The 22502-nt window shown below is 36.2% G+C and overlaps 1 protein-coding gene across 1 annotated transcript in view; it reads right to left on the reverse strand.

Annotated features, from left to right (window-relative positions):
* Arhgap6 (Rho GTPase activating protein 6) overlaps positions 1–22502 on the reverse strand; it is a 467990-nt gene that overhangs the window by 57185 nt on the left and 388303 nt on the right. Inside the window, exon 3 of the mRNA XM_047535497.1 lies at positions 669–740. Coding sequence (XP_047391453.1) covers positions 669–740 — 72 coding nt within the window. The remainder of the gene's footprint in view (positions 1–668; positions 741–22502) is intronic.

Raw genomic sequence — 22502 nt, forward strand, 5'->3', positions numbered from 1 at the left:
AGGAGAGAGCCACACACACAAAAAATGAACTGCGCTAATGAGACCCAGGTGTACATTATGCAGGCTCAAAGAATATTAGTTAAAAATGACCATAAAAACCCTGAGTGGCTCAAGTGTCAGTTCCCTAAATAGACATAGAAGGGACACAAAACAGTATGATGATAGTCAGCAATTCACAAAACATACGGGACAAAAATGAGCATGCTGTGATCTAACATAAAAATGCTGAGAATGGCACATTTTCAGTAACCCAGAATGCTGGGATTGTTTCTCTCCAGTAGTCATGCTAGGCTAATCCAAACTTTTTCTCATTCAACTATCCCTGCCTAACTGTCTGGATTTGCCAGACAGCTGGTTAGTGTTAGTGATGCTGTCCATAGCTACTCGACCCAGGTCCTCTTTATGCATAGCTGATTGGCCAGAATAATTGAAACCATAAACTTGGCAAAAGTCACACTCTGCTCAAATGAACTGAATTCATCAATTCAGTACAAGGATATTCAAAAAGAGAAGAGTAGACCAAATGTCCATTAATGACATTCCATCATAGAAATCCAGGTTACATAATAAAATTGAACCACATACATTTATGCAATTCAAAAACCCCACCAAATTCAACCATTATGCTCCATGGAAGATACATTTGTTTTATTTATTTCATCTTTTACCTCTGTCTTTGTTTTTCTCCTTTCCTAGTGAATCCAGTTTCTTTCTCAAAGATTTCTTTCTCTTTTGTCCATCTGTAAATATTAAAAGAACAAGAAGTTATAAAATGAAGATACAAGTGATTTTATATTATTAATAATTACATTTGAGCAGAAGTATGACCTCTTTCTTACTTCACTTATAATTTGACATTTTAAATAGAGGAACAGCTCTGAGAACACATGAAAATCCCTGATTTGGATAGCACATATAACCAGTCTTGATGCACACTCTTAAAATTTCTTTCAGTAATGGAGAGTAGAGAAAACTTTCCTCTTTCCAATGTAATTTAGCTTTTACATATGAATATGTTTGCTCTTATTATTATATAAGTCTCTTCCATTCTACGTGGTTATACAAATCAATGTCCATCATGAAGCAAATCTCCTTAAGAGAATTAACAGTACATACAGCTTTGACATCTGTGATTTTAGTACAGTGCAACTAGATAAGGAAATGGATTTGGGGTCCCACAAAAACACAGGTTTAACCATTGCTATGCCATTTACTAAGAATGTGACATTGGAAAAGTCTCACCACCCTCATCTATAAAATGAGAATGTCATGGGGTGGTTGTACGAATTACATGAAACAATGCACATATAGTGCTTAATGTGGAGCCTGATACATATTCACAAATTCAGATCTACTTCCTTTGTGGGGGTCGAATAGTATCCCATGACATGGCTGCATCATAATTTAATCAATGATTTTCCCATTGATGGATGTTGGGGGTTGTTTCTAATTTTTCACTATAATAAGTAGGGAATATATCCTTTTATTATCTGGTACTAAAACGTACTTAATATGTTTGTTTAAATTGCCAACTAATAAAGATAGCCCTCACATATCAGTGGGCAGCTGCAACTGAATTCCTGGGATGTCATCATAAAATATTGGCATTGATCATTGCCAGAATGTGTTTTGGAATTATGCAGCTGTCAGCTTAACATGTGAGAGGTGTGAATCAGGAAACTCCACTGTGATCAAATAGCAGTCATGAAGCCAATGCCACATGGAAATTCATGTTTAAAAGGAGGATTAAGATTGTTGTACATGGTACACTAAAAATGTAATAAGGAAAAATATTCAGTCCACTAAAATTTAAAAACAATACTCTGGTATCAGGAAAAGACAGAGTAAGCATTCTGAAACAGTAATGAGCATTCTTAGGTCCTCACAGGGTTGCAGCTATTCCTGACTCCTCTGAATTTTTGGAGGCAAAAAAACATCACAATACAGTCAACAGGCATATTCAATTCCTCCTCCCTTTCAATATTTCAAAAATGATTCTCCTTACACAAAATGAAAATAGTTCATAAGAATTTTCAACCTTTCAGTCATGAAATTTGCATAGGGTAAAATTATGTAATTCAGTTGTACTGTGGCAAAGACCCATCAGTCTGTTTCATCACTTATGTGATCATATCCTTGACATTTAAAAGTTGATCTAACTACTAAGGTCTATTGTCAATTCTTATGTAGAAACAATAAAACATAATAACTGCATAATATTTTAACCTGTTCTCCAAAAAGGATTGATGGTTCTTTTATTTTGAAATGCTGTATTCATTGCTAATTCACTCAGCAAATGTATTTGACATTTAAAAAATTTAGTTTTAATATCCCCTAGTTCCTTCATTTAAAGAGCCAATTAGGCAGAATAAAGAAGTCAGACTTTAAAGATTATGAAATTTATTTTTCATAACCAGTGGGCACATCCTAACTTTCGAACAAAGTGTCAAAGAGCCAGAATGCATGTTGGATAGCGGGTATTTTCATTTAAGATAGGATGGTTTTTAAAAACTTTTAAAATTATGGGATGGCTCATAAATAGATGTACATAAATACCAATGTACAGTTTAAATAATAATTATAAGTTCAACTTTCTCATATTCAACACACAAATAAAGATCTAGAATACTGCTTATACTCAAAGAACCACAGTTTACCTCCCTCCTCCTCATACCATGTAATTACTGGGTTGATATTTTAAATAATCAATTGAATTTTTTTAGTTTTACTATTGGTGCATGCATATATATGGAATACAGTTTTGTTTTTTCTTTTGGGGATGATATGGATGGAATCACACTGTAGGTATTCTTTCTTGTTTCATTTATTTCATTCACCATTCTGTGAGATTCATCCTATAGCTCTTGCAGATAACTATAGGTCATTCATTATGATTGTTATATAGCATTTTCTTATACGAATATATAATTAATTCTTCCATTGAAATGTTGATGGAAATTTGTGTTATTTCTAGCTTGAGGCCATTAGGAACCATGATATTAAAAATTCTAATCATGTCTTCTGTGCACATACTGATCTCTCTGAGATGGTGATTCTGAAAGTGCGGTTCAGCAGCACTTGGGAACTTGTTACAGATGCAAATTCTCTACAGTTCAGACTCAGTAAATCTGGAGTAGCCTCCAGTAATGTGTGTTTGAACATACTCTCCAGGGGATTCTGGTGCACATCATCGTCTAAGAGCCATTGCTCTAGGGTATATGCATAGAAGTCACATTGCTGGGTAAGTGTGTATGCAGTATTAGGATTTATTAGATAGTATCAAACCTTTCAAAGTTGTTTTGATCCTTTATAATCCCACCAGTATGAGAATTTATGTAGTTATACAGTATAATATATACTTAAACTCCAAACTCCAAATAGTATCTTGAAATCTCCTTATAACCAAAGTGGGATTTTTGTGAATAACTATATACAATAAAAAAGTGTATTTATTTACAGTAAATATTATCTTTTTTACTTCAAGGCAAACATTTTTAATGATAAATTATGTGAAGTAATACATGATGTATGATATTGTGAAATGATACAATGTTTTAGCATGCCATTTTCTCTTTTCAAATTCTCAAGAAAATGACCAGAGTTGCACAATGAAACCACTTGTTCCTCTTCTCCTTGGGGATCAATCGTCACTTTGCTTGGAGTCTTCAGTTTTCGAAGAATGTCTCATCTTTGTTCCAGAGAGAACAAAAGATATGATTAAGAGGTTTCCATGTTATGTGCTTGTACCATACAGAACAGTTTATGTTCATCCAGTTCCTTAGATGGCAATAAGTGTGATAAATGACATTCTGTATTTGCCTTAGTTTTCTTTCTGCTGTTATAACAGAATGACATAGACTGGGTAATTTATAAACAGTGTAAGTCTATTTCTTCTGTTGTTCTGGAGGCTGGGAAGTCTAAGTCTGACAGGTCACATCTTGTGAGGGCCTCCTTGTTGTGTCATAACATGGTGGAAGGCATCATACAGGCATGCAAGAGAAAAAGAAAGAGACAGAACTTGTATGCTCAAGTCATTGTTATTAATCCATTCATGATGGCAGAGTTCTTATGACATGAGTAACTCCCATTAGGCTTTACCTTCCAACACTATGGCCCTGGGGATCATTTCCAACACACACTTTTTGGGTGACACATTCAAACCATAGGAATCTTTTAAAGAAATTCAATCTCCCAACCATCAATGTCATAGAAATATTTCTAATGATGCAAATGGTGATGAGTATATGCTTGCTTACTGCTTCCAGTGTATACATTATCTTATAAATAAGAGTGATCTGGAAGAACATGTCCTGACCATAAAGCATTTGGAACAAGAACTTAAGGATTGGCTCCCATGTCCCCTCCTTTCACCAGGTATCACAGAAGTCCTCATTAATGTACCCAGAGGAGACCATGACTTACATGGGAGACCACAAAGACAAATGACACAAGAGCAGATGGCAAGGTAGCAAGTCTTCCATATGCTTGTGACCTCAAAGTAAAGGACCCATCTTTTGGGGGGTGACTAATCTGGGCATCCTTTTGGTGGAGACCAACATTAAGCAGGGTCTTTAGGAGAGTTGAGAATAAGAAAACATGAATCCACTCCTGTAGGACACACTGTTCATGAACTAATTTGTTGTTGGGTGGCGCTCCATTTTAAGGCCTGTTTTTCTAGCTAGACTAGAAACTATGTGAGGAGAGAAACATGCTTCCTAGGCTTTTGCCTTCCTCCAAGGGAACAGCACAGGATAATGCATGCCCTGAGATCCTGTTGGCACAGTGTAAAGCCAGAAAAGCAGAGGTTTGGGGTTAGGTCTGAGGAAATTCAAGAGCAATGAAGTACATACTCAATAATTTTAAGGTGGTCAGATTTAGAGAATGAAGGGTATAAACAATATTTTCCATAATGAATTAATTCTAGAGATAAAATAATAAAAACATTGAGGGTAATATTCATTTGGGTGACAGATGAAGAGTAAGGGTTTCATTTCAGGAATGGATATTATGTTAAAAGGTACATAAGAGGGACTTTTGGGGTGCCAACAAGTTTTTATATCTTAATATGTTTCACAGTTTCACAATATATACATGTCTAAATTTCACTGGGCTATATTTTTGCATGTTCATATTTGTACATATTATTGTATGCATGTAATTCCTCAATAAAAATGACAACAGAAGACCTTGTCATTTTTACAGCATGGCACCAATATAAAAATTATATTAACTGAATGGGCCTGAAATCTTAGGAAGCAAGCCATTTAGAAGAGTTATTGTATGTTTCATTTTTCTAAATATATGAATACCTGTGATATCATTTAACCACCTTGACTTTCACATGACATAGGCACACAGCAGTGAGGAACAGTTAGTGTTTATTGAGCATGTACTATAAGCTAAGTACATTACTATATCCTCAAAGCAGTTCTAAGAAGCCTATACTACTATTCTTCCTATTTTACAGATAAGGGGACCAAATTTAGGAAAGGTTAAGCAATTTGTCTATAGGCAAACATTTAGATGTGGTAAATTCAGGACTTGTACCCAGAACTAGCTACTGTCAAAACTGGTGTCCATAACTTCTACCTAGGCTGGGGTGAAGGAAATGTGACACCAATTTGAGGGATGTGCCAATAGAACCAGATATATGAACTGACATGCCCAAGGTAATACAGAATTAGAGAGGGAGGGGAAAGAGAAACTAAAATTTTTTAAGCTCTAAATATGTACCAGGATTGGCATAAGTCATTTTTGGATGACACTAAATTTTGTAGTTATGTGATATTACCTAATAAACATCAACACACAACCCACTGAGGTTGTTTTAGTCAGCTTTATTGCTGCTGTGACCGAAGGATCCAAAAAGTACAACTTCGGGGAGGAAAAGTTTATCTGGGAACTCAAGGTTTCAGCAGTCTTGGTCCATAGACAGCTGACTCCATTCCTCAGGGCTTGAAGTGAGGCTGAATATCATGGAGGAAAAGTGTAGCAGAGGGAAGCAGCTCACATGGTGATAGGAAAGCAGCTCACATGGTGATCAGGAAACAGAGAGAGACTCCACTTACCAGGTACAAATATATACCCCATAACCTTGCCCCCAATGCCCACCCTGTTCCATTTACCACTCAGTTAATTCCATCAGGGAATTAGTTCACTGATTGGGTTAAGGCTCTCACAACTCAATCATTTATTCTCTGAACTTTCTTGCATTGTCTCACATGTGAGCTTTTGGAGTCACCTCACATCCAAACCATAACAAGTATATTTCTGATCTATTCATTTTACAGTTGAAGAAACTAAAATCAAAGAATTAAAACATATTTTCCCCAAGTCAGAGAACTGGCAGGTGGTAGAGCTGGGATGTAAAGCCAAATTTCATCCGTTTCCAACAAGTAAGACTTTGTCTTGAGAAGGTTGGCTGAGAGCAATTCAGGTGCCTGCATTGAGAAGCCACAGCCCTTTCTAAGTACTTTGTCTTTGCAGCATGAGAGATGGTTTGATACTCTCCTATCTGGGAGGTTTTTGATAAATGATGGACATCTATCTGTGAGCATCATTTGGACTCTGCTCTCAGAGAAACCTGAGTGGTGGGCAAGAAGGCACTAAGGCTCAATCCTTAGTGAATGGTTATAGACAACCACTCTTCATATATATACCAGAATATGGAACATGGTCAGTATTTAAGACCTTGTATATCACTTCACCTGCAGAGCTCAAGAAAGACTACATTACTGGAAAGGGTAAGGAATCATGTCCACTAAGTTATGAAATGAAGATAAAGATAGAATTACTAAATGTCTTCCTGGGCCAAAGTCCTCCTCTGGCGCTGTTATAAACAAACACAGAACTAGTCCAGTAGGTACAAAATGGCTGTTCAGGTGCTGCTTAGCTTACACATTAAATTACAAAACTTAAGTCCTAATGAAAAGTCTTGGTGTTTTTACATACATGTCTGGATATTAATCCTCTTAAGAAAGGCAGAAACATTGCAGCACTGGGTCCCCATATTCCTCTGTCACCATAGGCCAGCACAGGCACCTGACCCTGAATCACCACACGCATTTAGATTATCTGAAAGGCCTTGAAGTATGCAACCCCATCTAAGCCTAAACAAAAGTTTCTAACTCTTTCAAATCTTACAAAAAAATCCTACTGAAAAAAGTTTGAAGGAATGCTTTTTGGCACTACCTCCCATGTTTCCCAGCCACAGCTGCCTCACTATTTACTTGGACCAGAAAAATAGACTCTCAGAGAAAGCAAACCAAAGTAATCCATAGGCAATGAGTGGAGCACAGTGAAAAAGTAAGGAAAAATTATATGAAAAGGGACACTTGGGTGGCAGAATGGGAAGTAGCTGTTTAGAAACTGAATATAACATATGCCAGGGGTTCTTAGCCTAGGCTCGATGATATTTGAACCTAGATATGTCTTTATTGTGGGGAACTGTCCCATATATCATAGATATATTGCAGCATCCATGGCATCTATCTACTAGAATTCAGAGCACCCACTCACACCCTGTTACAACAAGCAATAACATCTCTGGGCATTATAAAATGTCCCCAGGGAGCAAAACCACTGAGTATGAGAATCACTGGTCTATGCTTATGGCCCTCTCTAGAGAGCATCTATGAACCATGTGAATGTGAATAAAACATTCATATTTTCCTCCTTGTTACCAAGTTCGATTGATACCAAATGTTTTTGTTTTAAACAAAACAATATCAAATGCTTACAAGTTATTGAGGTTTCAGATATCAGGTTGAATTTTGAGGACAATAACAATTTCCTTCAATTTATGAAAAAACAGAAGTCTACCTAGTTATATTCCTACAAAATTCCTAAGACTATAGGTAGGGAAAGAAAGTTTCTTTATAAAAAGAACCTTTTCTTTCTTTAAATGAAGTGCTATTTCTTTTTTCAGGTGGCAAGATCAGGTGGAAAAGAATTTGTGGTGAATGGTGGTATGAGTGGATGCTGTTCAGCACTCAGAGAAGGCTAAGTGTACAGTGTAGTTCTTTCCTGTTAGTTACAGGACTAAAATGGTGCATGAAGAGACTTACTAGCCTAGTCTTCCATAGGTCAGAACAAGGATTCAGCAGGATATTTTAGGGAGACCATTTTACCACCAAATGGAACTATTCAGCAATGGAATGAGCTGCTTCCATTAAAGCACCATTCTCCATGACTTCCATCTTGGTTGTACACTCTGCCTTGTATTTGTCTCTCTGAGAGAAGTCAGGTCATGGTCAACCCTATACAAAGGGCTAAGCAGTAAGTAGCTGAAGTCTCCAGCCAACAGCCATGTAAGTAAGCCTGGACACAGATTCTCCAGAGCCAGTCAGTCTAGTATTCAGATAACTGAGGTACCATCTGAGCTGGACTGAAACCTTATGTAAGGCCCTAAACCAGAAAAGCCCAGTTAAGTCATTTGCAGAAGATATGTGAAAGGAGAAATATCCATCATTTGAAAAAAAAAAAAAACGAAATGAAATGATGCTAATCTGAAAGTTATGTAGTATCCTAGATAGGATCCTGGAACACAAAAAGACATTAATGGGGAAACTGGAAAAATATGAATAAACTTGATTGTTTTATTGATAGTTATGTGCCAAAATTGGTTTCTTTGCTATGATAGATGTCCAAGGCTATGGCAGATATTAACACTGAGAAAACTGGGTGAAGTGCAAAAGTAAAGTTTGGACTATTTTTGTATCTTTTCTGTAAGTTTAAAATTATTCCAAAATAGGAAAAATGGAAAAAGCAGTCTTAAAACACATATGGAAGAAAAAAGCACTAAAGTAGCCAAAGCAATTCTGAGCAATAAGATCCAATGCAGTAGGCATCACAATACCAAATTTGAATTTATACTACAGAACTATAGTAATTAAACTGCATGGTACTGGCATAAAATAGGCATGTAGACCAATGGAATAGAGTAGAAGACACAGAGACAAATCCACAAAGATAGTCATCTGATCCTTGAAAAAGGCACCAAACAATCCACTGGGCAAAAGATAGCCTTAAAAGGCTATTTGTTTAAAAACAAATGGTGCTGGGGAACTGGATATTCACATGTAAAAGAGTGAAAATAGAACACTTTTCTCACCTTGCACAAAAATCAACTCAAAACTGATCAAAGTCCTAGGAATAGGACTAAAAATTCTACAACTGCTAGAAAAGACAGGAGCAATCCTCTAGCACGTAGGTACAGGCAACAAATTCCTCAACAGCACTCTTATAGAGCTCAGGAAATAATACCAAGAATCAATAAATGGGATGAAATCAAACTAACATTTCATCACAGCAAAAGAAACAATAGCATGAAGAGAGAACCTACAGAATGGAAGAAAATCTTGCCAGCTACTCTTTCAATGGAGGATTAATAACCAGAATATATAAAGAACTCAAAAAACACCAAAAAAACCCCCACTGATCAATAAATGGGTAATAAACTAAACAGACACTTCTCAAGGAAAAAGTACAGATGACCACCAAATATGTGAAGTAATGTTCAACAACTTTAGATATTAGGGAAATGCAAATCAAAACTACACTGAGGGGCTGGGTTTATGGCTCAGTGTAGAGCACTTGCCCAGCATGTGTAAGGTATTGGGTTTGATCCTCAGCACTACATAAAAATAAATATATAAAATAAAGGTATTGTGTCCATTTACAACTAAAAACAATACTGAGATTTCATCTTACTTCAGTTAGAATGGTAATCATCAAGAGTATAAATAATAATAAATGCTGGAGGGGATATGGGGAAAAGGAACATTGTTACACTGTTGGTGGAATGTAAATAAGTACAGCCACTATGGAAATTAATATGAAGGTTCCTCAAGACTAGAAATGGAACTACCATATGATCCAGCTATAGTACTTCTTGATATTTTTCAGAAAGAATTAAAGTCAGCATAGTATAGAGATAAATGCACACCCATTTTTTTGGGACCACAATTCACAGTAGCCAAGTTAAGGAACCTGCCTACATGGTCAACAGAAAAATGGATACAAAAGTCAGTATATATGCACAAAGGGGCTTTACTTAGCCATAAAGTAGAATGAAATTTTATTTACAAAAATGGATGGAATTAGAGAACATCATGCTAAGTGAAACAGCCAGATTCAAAAACTCAAAGGTCAAATTTTCTCTCTCATACACGGAAGCTAGAGAGATAGTGATAAAAAAGAATAAAAAAACGAATCTTATGATAATAGAAGGGACATCAATAGAGTAGAGAAAGGGGATTGAGCGGGAGGCGGGAGAGAGGGCATGCGGAAGTACTGGGGAATGAAATCCACCAAATTATGCTATGTCCATGTACAAATATGCTGCAATGAATCATATATGCACATATATTACACTTATTTCAATAATAATGATAATGATAACAGAAGGGAGATTGGTAGAGTACAGCAAGTGGATCAGGGGGAGGGAGGAGGGGAAAGGAAGGCAAAGAAAGTACTGGGGATTGGGATTGATCAAATTATATGCATGTACAAGTATGGCATAACAAATCCTAGTATTATGCATAATTATAATGTACCAATAAAAATAATAATTAAAAAAATTGTGGTTTATATGCAGACTGGAGTTTTATTCCACTTAGAGAATGAAATTATGTCAATTGCAGGAAAAAAAATAGAAATGGAGAGCATCATTGTTAGGGAAAATAAAGACTCACATAAGCTTGACTTTCTAGTCAAGGGTCATGTTTTCTCTCATGTGTGGAAGCTAGAGAGGAAAATGGAAGAGAGATTTCATGAAAGTAGAAGGAAGACCTCTAGGAAGAAAGGGGGTCAGGGAGAGGGAGAAGAGGAGGACAAGGGGAAATACTGGGGAAATAGATTGTTCAATTAATGTTATGTGCATGTAAAATATACCACAATGAAATCCACTATGAAGTATAATTATTATATACCAATTAAAAAACATTAAAAAGAACTTCTTTCTCCCAGGCACCAGATGTATTCAAGCATAGTTTGGAAACATATTTGTTAAGTATGTGAGAAAATGGAGGCCTGCAGTTCTCAACTGAAGTGCTTTACAGAATCGGGAGCTCAACTTAATAGCAAGAGGTGACTCAAAAGCCAGTTTCTGACCTGGCTGATAGTGAAATAATCTATTCCCAACTCCCTGACCTGAAGGGAAACCTGTGTCTATGCTGATATAATATATTTATTGTGGCTTCCATTTTTGGTGGAACATGTTTGCTGGAAAGGGAATGGAGGGATAAAAGCCTCAACCAAATTTGTTTTTATGTTCCTGGTGATGGTTTCATAGGTGGCTGATTAGATTGTCTTAACATTCCTCCTAAATTCTAGGTTCACTAAACTACTTTTCTGCATAAGTTGTTTAGATGTAGTTTTTTCTTTTTAAATTTTTTTTATTTGTTTTAATTAGCTACACATGACGGTAGAGTGCATTTATGCATTTTGATAAATTGTACATAAATGGAGTACAATTTCTCATTTTTCTGATTATACATAGTGCAGGATCACATCGGTCATGCAGTCATATATGTACATGAGGTCATAATGTCTTTCACTCTACTATCCTTCCTACTTCCATACCCCTTCCCCTCCATTCACTCCCCTCTACCTAATCTAAAGTAACTCTATTCTTCCCTATCCCCCCTTTATTGTGAAGTAGCATCGGCATAGCAAAGAAAACATTTGACCTTTTGTTTTTTGGGTTTGGCTTATTTTGCATAGCATGATATTCCCCATCTCCATCCATTTACCTGTAAATGCTGTAATTTCATTCTTCTTTAATGCTGAGTAACATTCCATCATACATATATATATATATATATTATATCATATATATATGTACACCACATTTTCTTTATCCATTCATCTGTTGAAGGACACCTAGGTCAGTTCCATAGTTTAGCTATTGTGAGTTGAGCTGCTATAAACATTGATGTGACTGTGTCACTGTAGTATGCTGATTTTAAGTCCTTTAGGTATAAACAGATGAATGGAAGAGCTGGGTCAAATGATGGTTCCATTCCAAGTTTTCTGAGGAATTTCCATACTGCTTTCCAGAATGGTTGCACCAATTTGCATTCCCACCGGTAATGTATTTTTCATTTGTATCCAAGAACACCAATTTTTGAAGAAATCTGTTTATTTAAACTCCCATGCCCATCCTGATAAACAAAATATGGTTGTTAAAATAAAATATATGGTTTACATATATATGTATATGTATATATGCATGTGAAGTAGGTGAGTATGTATATATGGATGTGAATTAGATAAGTTATACAATCTGTGCATATCCTACAAAAATTTTTATTAATGCTACATTACATCCTTTATTAAAACTAAAATTCATTATTTCTTCTAATTTACCTCCTCTTTTGAGGGCTTTCAAGCTGCAGACCTCTTAAAAATAAGGCAAGAGAAAGACTAAACCAGACATTTTATTTCTAGTTTGGACAGGAGGCTTGGTAAAGAAGTAATAATATTATTAATGGCCCACAGCATTAGGGAGCCATTTATTGTGCCTGCACTGCACATCTGGTGCTTATCCCTGTAAGTTAAACTAGTCCAGTAAGCCTACACTGAAAAACAGATCATGACTGACAGGAGTTGTAGAGCCAAAATCCCAGTCAAAATCATGTCCCAGGAAAATATGGGCTTGACATAGGAATCAGTTAATGCAATTGCTACCCCTAGTACCTCCATTTTGAGTTGTTTGGTCCATTTTTAAAGTCCATCCCCAAAAGCAGAAAGGAGAGTAACTCTGATAGAAAGGGGGAGGTAGTTACCCAGGAAATGGGAAGCCATGTGATCACTGCTCTGTTCTAAGAATTGACCTGCGATGAACATCAGAGATTTGAGAGAAGAGTCAAAGCAGGGATCTGTTCTCCATTGTAAAATAAGAATTCTATGTCTGGTACTGTTATATCATAGTACATGATGAATCCCCTTGGCTTGTAAATATTATTAACACTGTAAAAGTTATCTGTTTAAATGTCATCATCTCTCTAGAAAGTGAGCTCATCAAGCATGCCTGCATCCATCCATCCATCCACCCAACACTGCTTAAACACACACTGTAGGTGAGACTGAGCTATGTGCTATAAACCCAGATGAATGGGCACTATCTCTGTATTTGAGGAACTCAAGAGTTCACTGTTAGAGATAGATTTGTAGAAATTTAACTAAAACAAAATGGAATGATTCAGTGAAGATATTTACTAGGCACAAAGACAAATGAGACAAATATGTTCTCAACCCTGCTTACAAAGGCTGATGCTTAGATCAGTCTTGAAGGATGAAGGTACTCTTCCTAGGGACCTTTGAATTTTTTTTATACCAGGTATTAAACCCAGGGGCACTTAACCACTGAGTCACATCTCCAGGCTTTTTTGGTGTTTTATTCAGAGAGAGGGTCTCACTGAGTTGTTTAGAACCTTGCTGAGTTGCTGAGGCTGGCTTTGAACTTGAGATCCTCCTGCCTCAGCCTCCTGAGCCACTAAGATTACAGGTGTGTGCCACCCTGCCCAGAGGGACCTTTGAATTTTGGTGGTGGTTTCCTCCAAAAAACACATGGTGACTAGTTAGTTTAGGAAATCTTTTCTTCCTGATTATCCTAACCCTCTTAATGTTTTATTTCTAGTAATTCAGTCCTTTATCAAGTAAGCATTTCATTGGTGAAAACAGATGAGAAAAAACTTCACACCAAAAAAACAAATAACCCAATCAATAAATGGGTTAAGGAACTAACAGACACTTCCCAGAAGAAGATACACAGTCAGTCAACAAATATATGAAAAAATATTCAACATCTCTAGCAATTTGAGAAATGCAAATCAAAAGTACTCTAAGATTTCATCTCACTCCAATTAGAATGGCAATTATCAAGAATCCAAGCAACAATAAATGTTGGCAAAGATGTGGGGAAAAAGGTACACTCATACATTGCTGGTGGGAATGCAAATTGGTGCAACCACTCTGGAAAGTGGTATGGAAATTCCTCAGAAAACTTGGAATGGAACCATCATTTGACCCAGCTATTCCATTCATCTGTTTATACGTAAAGGATTTAAAATCAGCATACTACAGTGACACAGTCACATCAATGTTTATAGCAGCTGAACTCACAATAGCTAAACTATGGAACCGACCTAGGTGTCCTTCAACAGATGAATGGATAAAGAAAATGTGATATATATAGCATATCATATATATGATGGAATATTATACAGCTTTAAGGAAGAATGAAATTACGGCATTTACAGGTAAATGGATGGAGCTGGAGAATATCAGGATAACCAAAATAAGCCAAATCCCAAAAACCAGAGGCCAAATATTTTCTCTGATATTCCGATGCTAATTCACATTAAGAGGGGCACTAGGGAAGAATAGAATTACTTTAGATTAGGTAGATGGGAGTGAATGAAGGGGAAGGGGTATGGGGGTAGGAAGGATAATAGAGTGAAACAGACATTACCTCATGTACATATATGACTGCATGACCAATGTGTCCTGCACTATGTATAATCAGAAAAATGAGAAATTATACTCCATTCAGGATTTATCAAAATACATAAATGCATTCTATTATCAGGTATAACTAATTAGAACAAATACAAAAATTTAAAAAATTGCAAATTCTAGAGTGCATTGACAGTTCCTTCAGTGAGAACCAGGATCCAAGAGAGTGGCAAATAAGAATTCTGGAAGAAAACAACCTATATGGATAAAAGTGGGAAAGAATCAATGTATTCAAACTTAAATTGCCCCATCATTTAGTCAACCTTTGATTTCAATGTTTGTACGTGTGTGTGTGTGTGTGCGTGTGCATGCACATGAGTGTTATCTTCAAGAAATCTTTCAAACTCTAGATTGTTTGCTATTTATACAAATCCATAAGTCATCAAAGTTTCTATATCCACCTTATCCACAGCAGTTCTTCGATGCATCATAACTGATATGGAAGAAAGCAAGCAGGACCATGGTAACTGAATCATTTGTCTTAGTATAAATCCCACTGAATCAAACACTCTTTCTTTATCCTGCTAGTACCTTGTGGGTTTAAATTTCCAAAATCTGTTTCTAAAGTTTCTAAATTTTCCTGGGGAAGGAAAAGTTTTATGGTATTATTAAGCAACAGAGATGCCTCTCCTTAGAGCTAAGGCTCCCCAAAGTACTTGTGAAATATACTAATTCCCGCAGTTTCCATGTTAGTGGTGGTGAAATTCACAAAGCTGTGGTTAGAAAATAGGAACATTCTGTGTGTCTCTCACTGCTGTAATGAGAATTGAGTCTTGAAGCTCACCATGCTTCCAGCTCAATTAAACATTAAAATATTTTTCCTGTTTTCTGTAAGTTATTTTGGCAGGGTGATGAGTTCTAAAATTTTTCTATATTGTATTCAGTAGGAAAAAGGGACCCTTTTGGACTCATGAATTTCAAAGCAAGGGTTCCTATTACAGAAAATCATTAAGGTATTTGAGTAGATGAGTGTGTCTCCTCATTCTGTCAAAACGTGAGAAGTTGATCTCATGGTTTGGATGCCATGGGTTTAAAAGCTCAACCATGGTTTTTCCTTAACTAGGCATTCTTTGTAATCACTGCTTACTGCAACAACTGGTTGTGATCAAATTATGCCCTAGAAGGATCTTTTTACTTGCTGTCATTTTTTCCACACTTAAGATCTATGAGTTAAAAAAGGAGCTAGCTTATCCTTCCAGACTCCTGAATTTGCATCTCTCATCACACAATCCTTAAATGGAAAATAAGACTTTTTAACTTAGTCTAGGTAGGCACTGTATTTTCAGAGACAGCAGTATCCAAATACCAGAACAGGAAAAATGGCTTTGGGCAAGTCATTTCGTTAGGCTAAATTTCTTCCCTAGAGTGTAAACCAAAGAAAGTAGGTAAGAGAACAAAAAGATAAAAATCACTTATCTCAAAAATCCCTGGATTGTTAACTCAAGAAAATTAAATCCTGAATTTTGGAGTTCCATCGTTACTTGTTTTAAAGTTGAAGAGTGTAGTCCAAGTTAAAAAGGTAGTGTTACAGTTTGTGCACATAAAAATTGAGATAAACACTAATATTTGAGCCACAGCATTAGCAGTTGATGAATAAAGTGTTTATAACAAATATGATTAATAGCCAAGTACTAAATGAATGTTAGTTTTTGTTAGTTTTAACATTGAAAAACAGTGAGGTAATGCTACTCATTGATATCTGGGGGTTCAACTTGTGGTACTTGAGTTGAAGGGGTACTTTTAATCTTTATTTCATACCATTGGGATTGGTTTCAGTGAGCACAATACTCTTATTTAAAACAATGAAATAAAATAATTATTCAAAAGTAAGAAAAAGGTAGAGTCAGACAATGGCATTTACTTTGGGAATTTGGGTGAATTTTTCACATATATAAGAGGTTAATTTCACATACTTTGTATTTTTTGGTAGTACTGAGGATTGAACACAGGGGTGCTTAACCGCTGAGCCACATACCTAGCCCTTTCTGCTTTGAGACAGGATCTTGCTAAGTTGCTTAAGGCCTCTCTAAGTTGCTGAGACTAGCTTTGAACTTGAGGTCCCCCTGCCTTGGCCTCCTGGGTCACTGAGATTATAGGCTTGCACCACTGCTCCCAGTCCTACTTTTTTTTGATGGATATTGTTTTATAATGAACAAGTAAAATGATAATCAAATATCCTTAAACCAGAGGCTTTAAGTATTGATGGCTCCTAAAAATTTCTGTCAGTTTCTCCCATGTAAACACTTCTCTCAGATTTAATAACTGGAGAGATGATTCAATTAGATGAAAAATATTAGGCTGCTCATCTTTGACCTTTCCATTCCTTGTTTTTGATTATTTTCTGAGTCATTTGAAACACTTCTAAATGATATGAATACACTATATAAATAAATGTGCTACATTTGAATTTTAATGTATTTCATTCAGTTTCTAAAATACTTATTGAGCAGACGGTAATGCAAGGGCCTGTGATAGACACTAAAGCAGATACAATAAGAATGGTTCTCCCTCATTACTTGCATGAAATGGCAGAAGATGACATTACACATACATACTGTTTCTAATGCAAATCCGTTTCTATCTATACCCAGTTCTTCCTTGCTCTATCTTGTTAGGTGCTCACATTCCATGCAGTCATGCATCCTAGGAGTCCTCACCCCAGCCTTGGGAAAGAACTCAGTTCAAGCCAATTCTGGTGATTTATTTCCCATTGTCACTATTGATTTGAGCATCACCAGGTGTTACAATTTTGGGGAGTGAGAAAGGAGGTAAGTCTACTGAGAGACAGCAGTACAAATTCTAGTGTATTCTTAAAGAGATACTTTCTATAGAGTCATGGTTCTTCTCTGCCTCTTGATGCTGCTGAAATTAATGATAATCTTAGAAGATGGAAAGACCTCCCATGTTCTTGGATAGGCAGAATTAATATTGTCAAAATGGTCATTCTACCAAAGGCACTATATACAGATTCAATGCAATTCCAATTAAAATCCCAATGACGTTCCTCATAGAAAAAGAGAAAGTAATCATGAACTTCATCTGGAAGAATAATAGACCTCAAATAACCAAAGCAGTCTTGAGCAGAAAGAGTGAAGTAGGAGATATCACAATGCCAGAACTTAAACTATACTACAGAGCAATAGTAACAAACATGGCATGGAATTGGCACCAAAATAGGCAGGCCAATGGTACAGAATAGAAGACACAGAGACAAATGCACATAAATACACAGTTACCTCATATTAGACAAGGGAGCCAAAAATATACAATGGAGAAAAGATAGCCTGAAAAATGGTGCTAGGAAAATTGGAAATCCATATGTAATAAAATGAAATTAAACCTATGTCTCTCACCCTGCACAAAACTCAATTCAAAATGGATCAAGGACTTAGGAATTAGACCAAAGACCCTTCACCAAATAGAAAACAAAGTAGGCCCAAATCTTCATCATGTTGACTTAGGACCAGACTTCCTTAAGAAGACCCCGAAAGCACAAGAAATCAAAGCAAGAATCAATAAATGGAATGGATTCAAACTAAAAAGCTTTTACTCAGCAAAGGATACAATCAATAATGTGAAGAGAGAGTCTATCATGTGGGAGGAAATCTTTTCCACGTGCATTTCAGATAGAGAACTAATCTCCAAAATTTATAAAGAACTTATAAAGCTTTACACCAAAAATACAAAGAACCCAATCAATAAATGGGCCAAGGAACTGGACAGACATTTCACAGAAGAAGATTTATAGGCAATTAATAAACATATGAAAACGGGTTCAACATCTCTAGTAATTAGAGAAATGCAAATTAAAACGACTTTAAGATTTCATTTTGCTCCAATTGGAACGGTTATTATCAAGAACACAAGCAATAACAGATGTTGGCGTGGATGTGGGGAAAAAGGCACACTTGTACATTTCTGGTGGAGATGCAAATTGGTGTAGCCACCCTGGAAAGCAGTATGGCGATTCCTCAGAAAATTTGGAATGGACCCACCATTTGACCTAGAGATCTCACTCCTCGGTTTATACCCAAAGGCCTTAAAATTAACATACTACAGTGATGCAGCCACATCAATGTTTATAGCAGCTCAATTCACAACAGCTAGATTGTGGAACCAACCTAGATGCCCTTCGACAGATGAATGGATGAAGAAACTGTGGTATATATACACAATGGAATATTATTCAGCAATAAAGAAGAATAATATTATGGCATTTGCAGGTAAATGGATTAAATTGGAGAACATCATGCTAAGTGAGATAAGACAAGCCCCAAAAACCAAAGGCCAAATGTTTTCTCTGATTAAGTGGATGATGATACATAATGGGGGATGGGTGGGGGTAGGAGAAGAATTTAGGAACTTTAGATTATGTAGAGGGAAATGAGAGGGAGGAGGGGGCAGGGGTATGAAAGATGGTGGAATGAGACAGACATTATTACCCTATGTACATGTATGATTACATGAATGGTATGAATTTACAATGTGCACAACCATAGAAACAAAAAACTTGTACCCCATTTGTGTACAATGAATCAAAATGCAGTCTGTAAAAATAAAAAAAAACAAATAAATGATTTACTGCAGTCATTCTGTAACAATAAGTGAAGTCATACAAAGAACGAGGTGACTTACTAATGATGAAAGACAGAAAAGGTAGAAAGCCACTGGATTAATGAGCCCTATAACAAGCCACTTTTGGTCCAGTTTCCATAATTTGCAGTCAAGGCATCTTAATAGTGGATGATCCAAAACTGTGCTCTGGGGTGTGTTCTTCTGTTTTTAGGTCCACCCCAGACATGTCATGTAATGCCAGGTATCCAAAGAAAAGGCATCCAAAGAAAATTTGAATTTGTGTGTTGGGTTGGATTTAAGATAGGGAGTATAATGGTTTGGATATGAGGAGTCCCCCAAAAGTTCTTGTGTCAATGCAGGAATAGTCAGAGGTGAACTTATTAGATTGTGAGAGCTGTAACCTAATTAGTGCATCCTGGTTTGAATGGATTGACTTGGTGGTAACTGTAGGTAGGTGGTATCACTTAGAGTAGGAAAGTCACTGGGAGCATGCCCTGGGAGGGTTTTTCTTCCCTATAGCCCCTTCCCCCTTCTCTCCCTCTCTTTGCTTCCTGACACAGACATGAGTTGAGCAGTGTTCGTCCAGTGTTGTTCCAGTCATAATGTGCTGCCTCACCTCAGGCCCAGAACAACTGGAGTCAGTCATCTGTGCACTGAGGTCTCTGAAATTGTGAGCCACATATAAACTTTTCCTCCTGTAATTTGTTCTCATTGAGTGTAAGGGATGCAAAACTGACTGAGACGGGGAAGGTAAGAGGAGAGAGATCAGATTGGAAAGAATTGCAAATCTGCTAATAAATAGTCTTTTCAAATAAATATTGCTAACTTCTCAGTCATCATACCAGATAGTAATAATAGCTAGTAATCAACACATAATGGAGATTAATTTATTATTAAAAATAACTTGCTTAATGCACAACCTATATATCTATAGAATGTATGATGGCATCAGTTGTTTAAACAACTCATAAAAACATAACTTTTCTTTCTTGATTAGTGTCACCAAAAGAACTTACTATTCTACTTTGAAAAATATTTGCTCACATATAACATAAACCCTGAACCATCAGAGAGACATGAAGTTCTGTTCATTAAACAGCACCTGGTTATTACAAAATCAGTATAATGAAAAAGGTGAAATGAATAGGGTAGTATAGTTGATCAACTGCATGGATAATAACTATGAATCACTGTGTCAAATTAATATCACTTTCTTAAATCAGGGATTGGCAAACATATTCAATAAAGGTCCAGATAGTAAATAGTTTCAGCTTTGTGAACTATATAATCTCTGTTGAAACTACTGAATTCTGTAATTGTAGCACTAAAGAAGTCACAGGCAGTATGGAAACAAATGGACATGATTGGGTGCCAATAAAACTTTGTGAAAACAAACAATAGGCTGCATTTGGCCCATGAGCTAAACGGTTTGCCCACTCCTATTTTAAGTGAAGACTGCTTAAACTATTTCCTTAAACTATTCTTCCAGAGCTTTCCATTTGTAAACATTTTGTGAATTTCCACAAATCAAAATTTTAAATAGTCTCGAGAACTTGATTATATTTATTTACTTATTTTATTTGTTCTTTTTAGATATGCATGACAGTAGAATGTATTTTGACATATTGCAAATATATGGAGTATAACTTATTCTAATTAGGATCCCATTCAAGGGCTTGATTTTCAATGAACTAGAAAACCTGTCCATTCAGCATTTAATTTCAATTCATCCTATTTACTTTTATTTTACCTGGGGATGGGGAAGCAAAAACAGAAGCTCTTGCTCAAATTTCAAGGATAGGACATTCTTTATAATTATTAAAGTTTACTTTGCTGTGATCCCAAAGAGAACAGTGCAGTCTTGAAATCTTTGAAAGGTGCCAGAATATTTCAGAGACTACAGTGATAGAAGTTTTGGTCAAGATGCCAAGGCCTTGTGAAATACTGGTTGCTACTCCATCAAAGGTATATAAATAAGAATAAATGTAACCAGTAGGAACAAGACTTCAGGTAGAAAACTAGGTCTGAGGACATAAAGGAAGCCATTAGTAAATACCAAGGCATAAAGTATATGGCTTAAAGAATCATGCACCTGCTTGACACCAGGATGGAATCACACAGCAACACACACTTGATAACTGTACATGGGAAATATCCTGAGCTGTTAAGGAGAGCATCCAGGAAAAAAATTGTAGGAAAATCTCCATCATTCTTGACTTTTACTGTAATAGGCTATGAAGCAGCTTCTATCTCTAAGGGTAACTTGGACACATCATATAGACTGCTTTTTTCATGTAATTGATGTATTTTTATTTATCTACTAATTGACTTGGAGTTCCTTGAAGATATGGGCTACTTCTGACATGGTGATGTACCTCCATTGCAGCCAGAACTGACAGCTCCACATACTTGTCTACTCTGGGCTATATACCTAGTTTGGTATTACTAAAGAGAGCAGTGGAGAGGAGCAGATATTTTTGTTGTTTTCTTCTTAATTGCCTTTTCCCCGTTCCATCTGCTTTCTAACACTGGGTTATCAAACTGAGGGTTAGGTCACAACCTATTAATGAACAAAGAAAATTTAGTGGGTCATAACACACTTTAGAAAATGAAATAGAATAGAACAGAAGAGGATAGGAGAGGATATTATAGAGAATATCAACATGAATCTCTGATAAATATCAGCATGGTTTGGTTCATGTGTTTCTGTACCAAGATATAAAATATGTCTCTCACTGTAGATCACATACAAAAAACTTTAAACCTGCTATTCTAAGACACATAAACTTAAGTCTGTAGTGCTTCCTCAGAACAGGCTGTCAAAAAATAAATTTCTTCTTTTATATGAAATAGTGTTATAAATGGCTTTGATAGTGAGATCAGCATACAAAAAATAACTTTGGGAGGATTTTTTAAAATCCAAAAAAGGAATAGGCTTTTTTGGTTGAAGATGACTCTGATGGTTTAGGGTGTGATGAACAGAATGGGAAAGATACCCTGAACTGAGGGAAGTAAGTAGGAGTTTATGGCTATAATTAAGATGAGATATAATGGTGAAGTGACAGGGAGTTGAAGGAAGATATATGACAAAGTGATACAGTGATGATGATGATGATGAGTACGATGAAGAAGAACTTCTATGACTAGTGTATAAGATGCCAGTAGATGTTTTAAGATCCTTGTGGTTATTATTTCATTTAAGCTTCATATTAACATATGATACCATTAATCAAATTGAAAAAAGCATGGGATGAAGCAGGAGGAAAGGGTTAAAGTTGGTTCAAATTCATTACTGGAGACACTAGGAGAAAGAGAAAGGTGATCGATGCTTCTCAGAGATACAAAAAACAGAAAAAAAGGATCATAACTTTAAGAAGCATATGGATGCATTCATTGGCTTCTCAAAG

The sequence above is a fragment of the Sciurus carolinensis genome, chromosome X (assembly GCF_902686445.1).
Source record: "Sciurus carolinensis chromosome X, mSciCar1.2, whole genome shotgun sequence".
NCBI lineage: Eukaryota > Metazoa > Chordata > Mammalia > Rodentia > Sciuridae > Sciurus > Sciurus carolinensis.